At 35.5% G+C, this 13,349-nt stretch overlaps 1 protein-coding gene across 4 annotated transcripts in view; it reads right to left on the bottom strand.

The window, feature by feature from the left end:
• The window catches only part of FMN1 (formin 1), a 182,755-nt gene that overhangs the window by 58,602 nt on the left and 110,804 nt on the right, over window positions 1-13,349 (bottom strand). For all 4 annotated transcript variants that reach the window (XM_054067736.1, XM_054067737.1, XM_054067735.1 and 1 more), the window contains 3 exons: window positions 5,966-6,027; window positions 5,120-5,208; window positions 773-902 (listed from right to left, as the gene is read on the bottom strand). In XM_054067736.1, coding sequence (XP_053923711.1) covers window positions 773-902; window positions 5,120-5,208; window positions 5,966-6,027 — 281 coding nt within the window. The remainder of the gene's footprint in view (window positions 1-772; window positions 903-5,119; window positions 5,209-5,965; window positions 6,028-13,349) is intronic.

Raw genomic sequence — 13,349 nt, 5'->3', positions numbered from 1 at the left:
ATATTACACATTGGGTAAATCATTTGTAGCCTCAGGTCCTCATGAGCAAACTGAGAGCAGTATCACTTTCTCGGTCTCACACAAAACTGGTTCCGTATTTATGTCTACTTTGGAAACGAAACACTAAGTAACTATTTATATTGTTCCAATATACAAAGAAAACCAAAGGGACAGAACATGGATAATTCTTGGTAGCAAAGCTAATCAAAAGCTGATCTGCAAAGTAGAAAAAAATTAAAATTAAATACTATCCTAGACAGGTTGTTATACTTTTAGGTTACTACTTAATTTCTCTTTTAATTCTTACATCATTCATGCCCTATTTATTATAATTTTGAATTCTTAGTATGGTATAGAAATCTTAATTAAAGCTTTGTCAGGTACTAAAAATACTGCTGTATTAAGAGTTAAGAGAAATGGATAGCTACCAGGGAAAAGTAATAAGCTGACGAATGTCATAGGCATCAATCAACAGTAATATGCAAAAAGAGTAAGTTTGCAAGGCCTTGTACTAAACCAGTCTAATATTTAATTTCTGTTTTATGGAGATTATCTATAAAATAAAAATAAACTTCACTATGAAAAGCATCACACACAACTCACCTTCCCTCTTTCCTCCTCCTTTTGTTCCTATAAGTAGCTAAAAAATGTAATTTTTTTTTTCCTGAAAAGCTAATAACCAGGCTTAAGGTTCATCACTTATGATAAAAAAAAAAGGCGTGAGTAGTCTAAAATATATTTATGTTTTCATTTAGCTTTCATTAGGACTTACCTTGGAAACACGAGTTATGATATCAACTTTCCGGTGTACTGACGTTATCCCTTCAGAGAAAACTGATTGGAAGATAATACACTGAGCTCGTTCTGTGAAGTTGGGGATCTGAGATAACTCATATAAAAATCTGGGGGGAAAAAGAGTATTAATGAATCTTTATATTCCTTATCATAAAGGATCAAAGCTGTAGTATCATGAAATATACAGGCAATCTTTCCTACTTTAATTCAAATCTGACAGAATTTATAACTGTTATATTGTTCATTCTAAATACCTTAAGAAATCCTATTAATATAAAAAAAATTCAAGACATTGTTACCACATGAATCCATTAATCCAGTATCACAGCTGCCTAGCAATAAATAGAATCATAAACATAGATCATAGTTCAAAAAAAAAAAAAAGAAAAAAAGTAAAGAGCTAGAGAAATATTATTTACTGTTTTCACTCATGTGTTTTTGCTTCCCTTAAAAATGTGCCCAGCAATAAAGGACACATATTTCTACAAGGTTATTTCATAATATAAAACATCTGCCAAAAATTTTCTTCTGATGCTCAGCCTCAATCTTCTTTTATTAAGTTGCACCACACTTCCAATGATACAGCAGCATATTTCATGGTAATGCACTTAGCCGTATATTTAGCAGTAAAATACTTGCAGATTATACCCCTCTTCAGACACTGTTCAGCAAAGTTACTAACTCTTTATCTGGTTTTTATCTGTCCTCATATGTACATTTTCCTCATGGGTCTATTCCAGCTTTCTTCCTTTAACTGGTAAATAAAAAGAAATAAATGGATATTCAAGAACCCCAGTTCAGATATCACAAAATGAAAGCACCGCAAAGGTATGAGTAATTCCTCCCTTTTCTTCAATTTATAATGTAAGACCCTGGCTAAATAATACAAGAAGCTTTAGCATTTCTTATACTAACAGCGATTTCATAATTTGCTTTGTAACTTTTAATTCTAGGATTTCAGCGATACATATGAAACATTATTACTTTGAATTCTTATAAACTTGTTTTAATTATTTAAGGTAATACATCTGATTTCTCCAAATTATTTCTTTTTCATATTAAATAACACTAGTATCTTCAAATACATTTCATAAATTTCTCATGCATGCAATGCTTTGCTGAATACATAGTGACTGTCTAAAAAAATCAGCAAAATCTACCTGTAGCTAGTGTGAAGTACTACATTTTAATTGGAATATAATTTTTTCCTTGTTTTTCTTTCTTGCCCGATGAAAAAAAAACTGTGAGAGAAGGTTTGGGGAAGCCTGGCTTGGCTCTTACACTTAAGTAGTGGGAAAAAAAAAGAAATGCCAATCTGGTATTAATAAAAATGCTTCCTATTGGGCATGAATGGTATTGCCAGGAAAAAAAAAAGAGGATACTTTGCACTTCGTGTGAGAGAAACAAAAGAAAAGCTAATTTCAATGAAGTTCTAACATAGATACAATCTAAAAGTTTAAACTTAAAAATCAACTGACAAATACTCTTGCCTTCTCCTACACTGCTGGTCATCACAACACAACATAATTATACTGACAGTTAAAAGAGTATCAACGTAAAAAGAAACTGCCTCCAGATTTTGGAATTCAAAGTATTCAACATAAATATCCAGACAGAATACTTATAACTGAAAACTGTCACAAAAAAGAATCTTAGTAACTGTAATACAAATGCAGTTACTAAAGAGAAAGCCATGACGTGAATCTGTGGTTATCAAAGGTGGAAAAGAATGATCTTAGATCAGTCATTTTCGCAATTTTAGTTTGAGAAATGTACGATATTGACTTAAAGTAATGATGTCATGACTGTCACATCACTTTTTGACAGGTTTCTTATTACTACAATTTTAATAGTCTAAAGTAAACATCAAGAATTTGCTGTTCATCTATGTGAGGTCCATTTTACTCCTCCCTTGAAGAAATAGTAAATAAAAAATGTATTTATTTGAGAACACTTACATCCTACCAGAATCTTGTACTTTCAAGCTACCATGTTGTTAGTGTAACAGAACATTTTTCCATAAGAAAGACAAAGAAGGGCTGAATCTATGGAGGTAAATTATTTATAAGTATAGATCTATCTGCATTAAAAAAAAATAAAAATACTTCTTTTTGGGAAAAAAGTGTATCTAATCCTTCTAAGCTTCTAAGTAAGCCGGCAGGATTTAAATTGTAAGTCAAAGGACAGTGGTCTTCAAAGGGAAGCAAATGGCATTACTTGGAGAGCAATTACAACTAAAAGGGTCTTCTTGGAAATTAGCTAAAGCATCTGTATCCTGCTAGCAAAGCCCCAAATTGTGGTCAATTGTGCATATAAATCTTTATCATGCTAATGAATATTAGCATTTTAACAACTATTATCATGAAGTATAATTTAGGGGGGTATTGACATGTTGCTCTGATTCTTACAGTTTATGCCAACAACAGCAAATTTAACATGCCAGCAAAACAAATGAAAATCACATGTGCAGGAGAGAACCAATGATATCACTAAAGCTTTCTATTTGTCTGGTAATCCAAACATTTAAAACCAGCAAAGGTTTCCATTAGACCTCAGTGAATTCACATCAATGGTTTCATTATATGAATGCCTATTGTTAGTATTTGCAACCATTTCATAAATGGCTTTGTTTGCACATTTGTTCTGCTCCTCATTAATGAAAATACATGAGGTTTATACCCTGTACCAAATATTTTTAATCACAAATACTAATTTAGCACTTTTCTGTCTTTAACCTTTTATGGAGTAAATATACATAGTATAATCCCAACATATCTCCAGTTCTGCATTTAGGTTGACTTAGAGGCTGACTTGGACAACAAAACCAGGAGCACCTGATCTACTGAGTTTTCAGAAAGGACATTATTTTGAATGTCTAGTAAAATTTGCATCATCAGCAAATTGTTTCCCCCTTCAGGCAACATTTTAAAAAGCTAGTTTTTTTAACCTATGTAGCTTAATAAGAGAGTAAAAATAGGATAATTAAGACTTGCAGAGAGAACACAAAGATCAATAATTGATAAAAAGTAGCTTGTTTTTGACACTACTCTTTCACTCTGAATGATCTAACTTCTTTATTTACAGTTCTTTACTTTTAATCATGGAGCAATCATAGCACAAGTTCGACTTTGTGTTTAATTAACTTCTCTCCACTATAATTTACAAAACTAGACAACTTTTATAACTCTTAAGAGTTCTACAAGATTCGTATTCTCCAGAACAGAAAGTGCATCAATATTTATTTCACTCACACAGCAGAGAGATTGCCAAAGATTCAAGCTCTGGAAAACATCAACTAGTTACACAATGTATTCTTATGTCATAAACCAATGCAGTGAAAGCCGTGGATATGGGATGCAACAACAAGCTAGTATACACACTTTACAGATACTTGTGTTCTTAAGTCTTAGGAGTGACAGCCACTCTTAATGAAGAGTAAGTATGTTAGCCTCATCTCCCAGAATTAACTTATTTCCTAGCAGACAACTGCAAATGAGAAGTTAGCTGCCTCCTGTTAGGTGAAAAAGAACAAAAAAAAAAATCTGCTCTTCACCACTAACATTTTAATGGGAAAAAAAAGGTATGAAAATGTAATGCTTCTGACATCAACCAATTACATAACTACCTCTGCTGTTTCAGTTCTCTCTCCCTCTATCCTTTCTTTACACCAAAGACAGCACAAACGACAAAGACAAGAAGGAAAAGGATTGCAGAGAGGCCTCAGAGCAGGATGTTGTGCTGTGATTAGAAGATGCTCATGGATTTTCGCAATTTTCTCATTGGTCTAAGGTTTATTACAACAGAAAGAGCAGCATGTAAGCAATTTTTCAACCTAACCACTGTCACTGCCCACAACAGCTGCAGGAGATGATGTGGAATCAGCCTTGTAGGTCTTCAATAGGCACGACCAGAGTGTACATTGCGCCTTTGTCACAGGACTCACCTAAACCCTCTCTTTGTGAAGTCTTTCAAGTTATTGACAATCAAAATTTGCCTGACTCTGCTTTATGACACACTAGTTTAGCACTAAAAGCTCTGAGGGAAGAATAAGCCTTTTACAAGCATGGGAATGGGAACAGAAATCTTTATTGATTCAAGGCTACATATTTTATCAGTTTTCATTGTCCAAGTTAACATAGTAAAATCTGTCATGTCCGAAAAAAAAGTTACGTGATAAAGGCAAAGTTCATATCATGTCTTGAAATATACAAAAACTTAAAAATTAGGTCCCAAAAATTATGTATCAATATCACTTTTAACATATCAGCAAAGGACAATGATATGATAAAATTATAAAATACTACCAAAAAAAAAAAAATCTTACTGTTCTGGTTTATCTAGAAGCTTCAGTTCCTCCTCTTTTGAGGTCTGATAATATTGCTTGATTTTCTCCAGTTCATCCTTTTGCGCTCTCTGAGTGAATGGATATAAAGTAATAAGTAATTAATAACAAATTAATAAATTACCAATTTACCTGTTTGAGAGTCACAATTATAATTTTTATTGGAAGACTTTTAGACTACAAAAAAGAGTGAGGTATAAAAATCCATGATAAATTCCTTCAGTGCCTTGCACTTAGACATTACTACCAATGTCCAAAAAATACGGCACACTTGTAGAGCACAGCACTGCAAATACTTCTATAGGATGCTCTACAGTTTAGGTCAGAGGGGTAGCTTTGGTAACTCTACAGCCAAGTGTAAATATATTCTCTTATGCAACTTTAGAGTCCCACAGTTGATGACTGCTATAAGCGTAGTCTACAGAGCAACCTGGGTAAGGACAGCAATGCACTAGCCTGAGTCAACTGATTTAGCCTTACACCTTGATTTACATAAATTCAGCATTTTAGCCAAAACCAGGCCTGAAGTAAGCACTGTATTTTTCAGGTCAGGAGTGAACATTGCTACATGTTACACCTTTCTTTACATTTTAAACTGATTCCAAAGGCAATCTGTCTTTCTAAATTTCTGACATTTGAGAACTAAGCCATTAAGAGAAATAAGCATGACAATGGGTATTTTTTTATGCTACCTATATTATTACTGTTAAATTCCCTGAAGACTTTTTCTATATCATATTTTTATTTTAAAATGGCAACATAATATAAAGCTTTACTTCTTCTGAAACACCATGATGATTAACCACAGCTTTACCCCAGCTTACTTACATTTTCATACAGTGCTTCCAGTGTTTCCAGATCTACGATGGAGTCATCAACACACAGTATAGCTGTAAAGAATACATTCACAAATTAGATGCTGGAAAACTTACTTAAAAGTTCAATTCTCTTCTGAGAAATGTACTAAAGAGGTCTGACCTAGCTAAAGGACGTAATTATATCCAGTTACTATTTTATTATTTTCTTCATTATATTTTTGTTCTGACTTTAAGTCACAGCACTCGCACAAGAACTTAGTATAAACTCTGTCTCTGGACAATGCAGTTCTACTTTTCCTTTCCAATATACTCGGCAGTCAGAGATACGACCTGCCAGGTACTCAGCATATTGCATAGCTGGCTGGGCAGGAGAACATGAGAAAAATTGATACCAGACAGTGAATAGCATAGATTTCATGGTAGCTTACAGGGCTGGACAGGAAGGAATTGAGAGTCAAGGCATTTAGAGGTAACCCTATGTGCATGGGAGATCAAGGAGATGTGAAAACGGGGAGATCTGCTTGTCTTGGGACTGGCAGGCTTGGGAAGCAAACAGGTAGACAAACTTGCGACATTTGCAAGTTGCAAATTTGCAAGCACAGACAAATGTGCTACAGATTTTTAAGGTATCTTCGTAGACCAGCTCACATTTCAGTTAGCTTTATCCACTATAAAATTACATGACAATTTCCTGGTACTCTTAAACAGCACACAGAGGCACCTAAAATATCCTCTTCAGTGATTAATTAAGTCTCATTACCAAAAATGAAAAGTCTCAAAATGTTTTCTGCCTTAGTTCCAAATGTTACTATGTTTGGAATACATGATATTGAGCGTTTCCAACATTTGCAAATCCCATTATAATTTGGATAAACTATTGAGACTTTTCTGAAAACTAAATAGGATTGGTTTACGATGCTTACGCTCTCTAATGTTAAATTCCAGTAATCTTAGAGATGCAGTATGGAATAGAAATAACTTTAAAAGTTTAGTTTTTCTAAAACCAGCATTTCATCAAGATTGATGCTGGGACTGCGCACAATTTCTGAACTCCTCACTCACATTTAATTATTACTGGGAACATTAATCCCAAAAGAATCAAGCTTAAGGCATCTACCAGTTTTTGTCATAACCAGTGACTCATCATTACGAAGTATCTGATAACTTTTAATTTCAACTGTATTATACTTCTTCAAAGGAAACTTGACTGCTTGTGAATATAGAAGATTTTAAAAGCTCTTGCTGCATTTGGAAACCATGTTTGAAAGGGGCACGGCACACATCTTTAAATAATTACTTAAAAGTAATAAGCTTTTGCCTGCTCTTCCACCTACCTCATGATTTTACATTGCGAAACTAACCAGCAGGCTAGTAAATTTTCTTTGTGGCAGGCTAATTAATTTTTTTAGAAGGTTCAATGACATTTAAAATGCTTTAAAATTTTGCCTCTCGATTATGATTCCATCTGTTGATATTACACCTTGATTAGAAGTGAAGAATTATATGGAAGAAGAGAGTATCTGTGAAAAGTAATACTTATGACTATTTTTGTCCCGTTGGAGAGATTAAAAACAAAAAAGCTCAAGAGTGTAACCATATATAAAGCATGAACAAGCAAACTTGAAAAAAATCTTTGTTTAAAGATAATCATTAGTGACTAAATCTGTGAGATCATCTTTTGGTTCTTGCAACAGAGTTTGATGAGTTGCATTACCTTCTGTATTATCCAAAGCAATTTCAAAAGAATCTAAGAGACTGGAAAATATTTGAAAAAAATGTTTCACAGTCCAATATATTTAATTATTAAGATTTTAAAACACACATATTGAGTGCAAAAATTTCCCCTTCTGTTTTCACTTTCATCCTATCTTGGAATATTCCGAAACCTGCTTACAAGAAGAAATGTATTTGTCCCGAGTTAGCTAGTAATTTATTGGAGGTAATTTGAACTTGCAAAACATGGAAGTAATGACAGATATTTTTAGATCCAGAACTATCACAATGAGAGGAATTAGTTTGAAAAAAAGGACACTTTAACAAGAATATCAAGATTTGTACACTTAGCTGGAATTTTCAGTGAGAGATTCATCATCAAAAAAGGCCCCAAAATCACAAAGTGTTTTTTAATCTTAATCACCTGATCTAGTGTGAGGTGTCCCTGCTCATGGCAGGAGGGTTGGAGTCAGACGATTTTTAAGGTCCCTTCCAACTCAAACCATTCTATGATTCTACGAATGCTATACTTTCTTATCAGTGTTTCTACACTCAACACCAGTTCTAACAGATCAGCACTGTTTCCAAGTGACATGATAAAGCAAAAAACATTTGAGATTAAACTAACAATAATCTCTGGATGAACATATTTATAATGGAATTGATGTTAATTATTTTCTCTTTTGGACAAGTACGTGATTATATACAAGTACTAATAAAGTATTTTCTGATATTCTCGCTGTACAACCTGTCCTGCTATTATTGGCAATGTCCACGCAGCCAGGCTGCAGTCAAAAATTCTAGCCATGTTAGTCAATTGAATGACAGCCGGACATCTCAGTATGCTTATATACGTAGAGACATACTGCCTAAAAGTCAGAAGTACTGCCAAACATGTACAATTATGAAGACTGGTCTATTTTTTTAAACAAGAAGCATTGATTTGGAAAAGCTTGTATACAAGTCCAAATTCAAGGTGTCTTAGTATTCTTCATATTCTAATTAGAAGACATGTGAACTACTTTCACAGTATGTTGTATAAATTATCTTGAATTGGGGCAGTTGAAAACCTACCATTACACTAGATCAAAGAAATGAGTTATTTTACTTTTTACTTAGAGAGCTACAAGAAACAAAACCTTCTTAATATTCCTGTGAAAAGCAAACCCCAGCTTTAATCATACACATAACATTAATAAAATGAATAAAAACCTTGATAAGTTTTTCAAAATACTCTTTCTGATACAGTGAATTTAACTGCGATAATTTACTGCATTAAATCTCATTATATCAAGACTCACGTAAGTGTAAGTAATTAATATAGGTGAACTATCATAAATCTAAAAAGGAGGCTCCAAAACAATTAATAGGCATTACAATATCAATCATCATAGGAGGTTTTTACTTTTATCTTGCTTTCTAGTTAGCTGTCTTTCTTACACTGTCAGTTCAGTTAGAATATTTCACCTACACCTCACAATATGTCGAAAGGAAGTAGACTCATGCTGTGAAAAGCTGGTAATTTTATTGGGTTGCTCTACCTTTAAAAAAATCTGTTACTCGGCCAAGTCTGGTTTCTGAGATCCTTTTTTTTCAGGGAAATTGAGGCAAACATTTTTATGTGGCCTATGGTGTCTGCTCACAACAAGAAGAATTTATATACACAAGGATCATTAGTGCAGGGTTGCACCCATTAGGATATAATAACCGTCAGCTAGGACAAAAAACAGATCAGCATCATGCATTCAAATTAACAGGCACACATAAAAATACTTGCCAAGTACATTTCACAAACTAAGACTACTGCTTCAAACATAAACGTGGACCAAAGGTTTTTAACAGACTCAATTTTAAAAAATTAATCTAACTGTAAAAGTTAAATTCTCTACTGCACAGATTTTTCACACTCCCGTTTTATCACTTTAAAAATGCAAACCAAAGAAAAGCTGAGAATTTAAAGCATAGTGTGTGCAGTCCACATAAAACTGTGGAACTTGGAGCTTGAATATGAAAAACATTCTTCTCTTAACCAGCTTAAATACCAACAGTCTTAAGGCTGACTGACATACAGCCCCACTCCTACTGAACACATTTTACTTAAATCAGGATTGAAGTCCTGCTGACAGAGCTTACATATACTCAGCAGTATCAAACCACTTAAGGTGACAATTAAACGACAGAATATGAAGAAATTATCTAAACTGCTCCCAAATGATAAAACTGAAAGATCTTATTTAAATAAAAGGAGCTTGCCAAAGATGCATTTATTTGACCTGGAAGTACTTCATTCTTTTATGTAGTACATTCTGCTGAGTTAAGGCTTGATGTGATGGGAACGTGAAGCCTGTCACTGGGAAATTGACATTAAATTGTGACTGATACAGTCAATTGGAAAATGACAAAGACTGTTAACCACAAATCTCTATTTGGCAAATCTGCCCAGAATATCCAAATCGCTTTGGTTTACATCTGACAAATTGGTATGTTCTAAACTTATTTAAAGTTTGTCTCCAGTATTTAACTATCATGAAAAAAAAATATATTAAGATACTTTAAAATATACATTACAGAGAAGCACCATGGGCACAATGTAAGTTAAAATGTCTAAGAAAGCTCGACTCCCACAAGAAGTCATGAGCAAAAGACTCCAGCACTAATGTTAATCTACCCACATCAGGCTGGATGCTCCAGGCAGATTAAAAAAACCCAAAAAACATATGTTGTGAATTTACCAAAACAAAGAAAAAAAACTTTTAAAGAAAATGGTTTCCCAGCTTCTGAGATGGGTATGCAACTACTTCAATACTTCATACACAGTACACAGTATATATAGAATGCACAAATGGAATAATCTGTGTAGGTGGAAAAGTCACTCAATCATTACACCTCCCACAAGGACTTATCTGTTCACAAAGAGCAGGTCCAGCAGGGCACCTTCCCTATTTGGCTCACTCACCAGTTGTGTCAGGAAGTTGTCTTCCATACACTCCAGGAACCTCCTAGGTTTTTCCCTCTCTGCTGTATTATACTTCCAGCAGATATCTAATAAGTTGAAGTCTCCCACAAGAACAAGGGCTAGTGATCACGAGACTTGTCCCAGTTGCTTGTAGAATGTCTCATCAGCTTCTTCTTCCTGGCTAGATGGTCTGTAGCAGACTCCCACCACAATATCTAACTTATTAGGTACTCTGCTGATTTTTAGCGATAGACACTCGAGACTATCATCACCACCATTAAGCTCAAGGCTATCAAAACACTCTCTAACATAGAGAGCTACCCCACTGCCTCTCCTTCCCCACCTATCCCACCTGAAGAGTTTATAGCCAACCATAGCAGCCCTCCACTTATGTTAGTCATCCAACCACGTTTCCGTGGTGGCAATTATAGTGTAGTCTTCTTGCCTTACAATAACCTCTAGTTCTTCTTGTTTATGGCCTATTCTGCATGCATTGGTGTAGATGCATTTCAGCCGGGCTGTTGATGAGCCACTTTTCTGATGTGCCAGACACCTGCTTGCCCGTTCCTGTTCGCAGTGCTCTGTTCGCTTCATTCCCTGGGGGCCATTTAAATTCTCCGCGGCTGCTTCTGGGACCACTCCCCATCCCCATCCCTTATCAGGCACCACGGCACAGCTGCAGCTTCTGGGGATCAGGGGGCACCTGCCTCTCATTTCCTCCTGGGTTTACTGGGCTTCCCTCACTTCAGGAACCATCTTTTTGCCTCAATCTAGCGTCCAGCTGCAGAACGTACTGTCCCTGCCACCGATTTTTGCTGAAAAGCAGTGGCCAGATTGAGTTCCAGCGGGGCTTTTGCCTTTCTAATTTCCTCTCTGCATGAACTAACGAGATTCCAGTACTCTTCTTGAGTTGCCCGTCCTTTCTTCCAAAACTGCTAAACTCTCCTTTTTTGTCCCCTGAGTCCCAGCAAAATCTCCCCGTTCTGTGAGGCTGGTCATCTTCCTTGCAGGTTTGTCCCACACCACCTGTGGACAGCCTGCTGCTGCGTCTTTAAGACCTCCTTCTTGAAAAATGTCCAGTCTTCCTGGACCCCTCTGCCTCCAGCACTCTCTCTTTCAACCGGCATCCTGAACAGGCCAAAGTCTGCCCCCTGGGAAGTCCATGGCAGTGGTTTTGCTGACCCCCTGTCCCTACTTCACCAAGAATTGAGAACTGTATCATTTCATAGTCACTACGCCCAACCAACTGCCACCAACCACCACACCTCACATACAGTAGAAACAATATAGAATTTGAATGATTATTGGACTGATCATCAGTCTGCATGAGTTAATCTGTTCTTCATATTCTTGCAATTACTTACTCCCAAAATGTTGACAATGGAGGGTAAATCACACAGTTGAAGAAGGCAAATCAAACACTTTTCAGTTGGTTGATTGCCCTTGTACAGTAGTATCATAACTGTGTTCTTTCTAGAAAGTTGGCCCCGTCCTACAATGCCACAAAAACAATTCTCATGCAGAGAGGCATGGTAGTTATTTGCACTGCTCACCATCAGAATAGCATTACTGTGACACCATAATAAAAATATATTCCATATTTGAGGAACAATCAAAAAAATCAATAATGAAGATAAATCTATAAACGCAGATGGCATGACCTAGACTTTTTAATAAAATCTATTCTAACCCATCCATTCTAAGTGTGATCAAATGCATTTCTCTATTATTTTCAAATCTTAGTGTGGCTTTGCATAGAAAATTATACTGCTAGTGAACATAAGAATGTTCCAAATGCACAATAAACATACCAGGTCCTCACATGTGCTATTACAGGTTGGCCAGTCATTCTCTGATTTAATAAATGGAGTCTCAGAAATTATATTTAATTGCCTAAGGTCTAGGAATTAATAAAAGAATACTGTATTAGCCTTAGAAATAATCTCAATGCCAAGGATGAGCACTGAATTCCCCCCTTTACCATACAGGCTAAGTTCTGTCAGCATTACACTGCTAGAAGGCTAAACTTTTGCCTTTGTAAATCTAATAGCAAAACCTGCAGATGTCCTGCGTGGACCTTTATGGCACTTTATTGCCACAAACAGTGTGGTAAGCTGTAAAGTGTGCATCTGGTGTCATCTACTGCATCTCACAGATTTAATTCCAAGGAAAATACACCAGTGCATGAGACCAATGAGTTAATGCATCCTGATGGGAATCAGGGATATTAGAGAGTAAACTATTTCCAACTATGTACAAAAGCAGAACTTCTGGTGTCCAACAACTTCGTGTCAAAATGCAGGTACTATAGAGATACAGAGGGATCTAGGAGAATCACTCTTTTGGACATAAGCTTGCACACTTTATCTACATTTCATTTTCTGTAATTAAAACTTTTTTTCATCTGGGATGCCCCAGAATTTTGCCAGTTTACTCTTGAATAAAGATCTTAGTAGTTCATGGGAAGGCAGCACAGATAATACTGCAGGAAAGAGTATTATTATGTGTTTTCCAGTATACTGCTATTGCTAGTTACTATATTAGGAACTGCCTAAGGGACTGGAATGTCACCCTGTAAACAGTTGGGATGAGTGCCCACAGAGAGTCTTTGCATACAGTCGTAATCAGCATTTCACATTAGAAACAGAACTGAAACACCTTACTGTAGAGTGAGTTATAATTTTTCAACAGCAAAGCCACACAAACAGTCTCGAAGCATATTTGT

Source organism: Cuculus canorus, chromosome 5 (genome assembly GCF_017976375.1).
Source record: "Cuculus canorus isolate bCucCan1 chromosome 5, bCucCan1.pri, whole genome shotgun sequence".
Classification (NCBI taxonomy): Eukaryota; Metazoa; Chordata; class Aves; order Cuculiformes; family Cuculidae; genus Cuculus; species Cuculus canorus.
The sequence above is the reverse complement of the archived record's forward strand: the minus strand, read 5'-3'. Positions and strand labels throughout refer to the sequence as shown.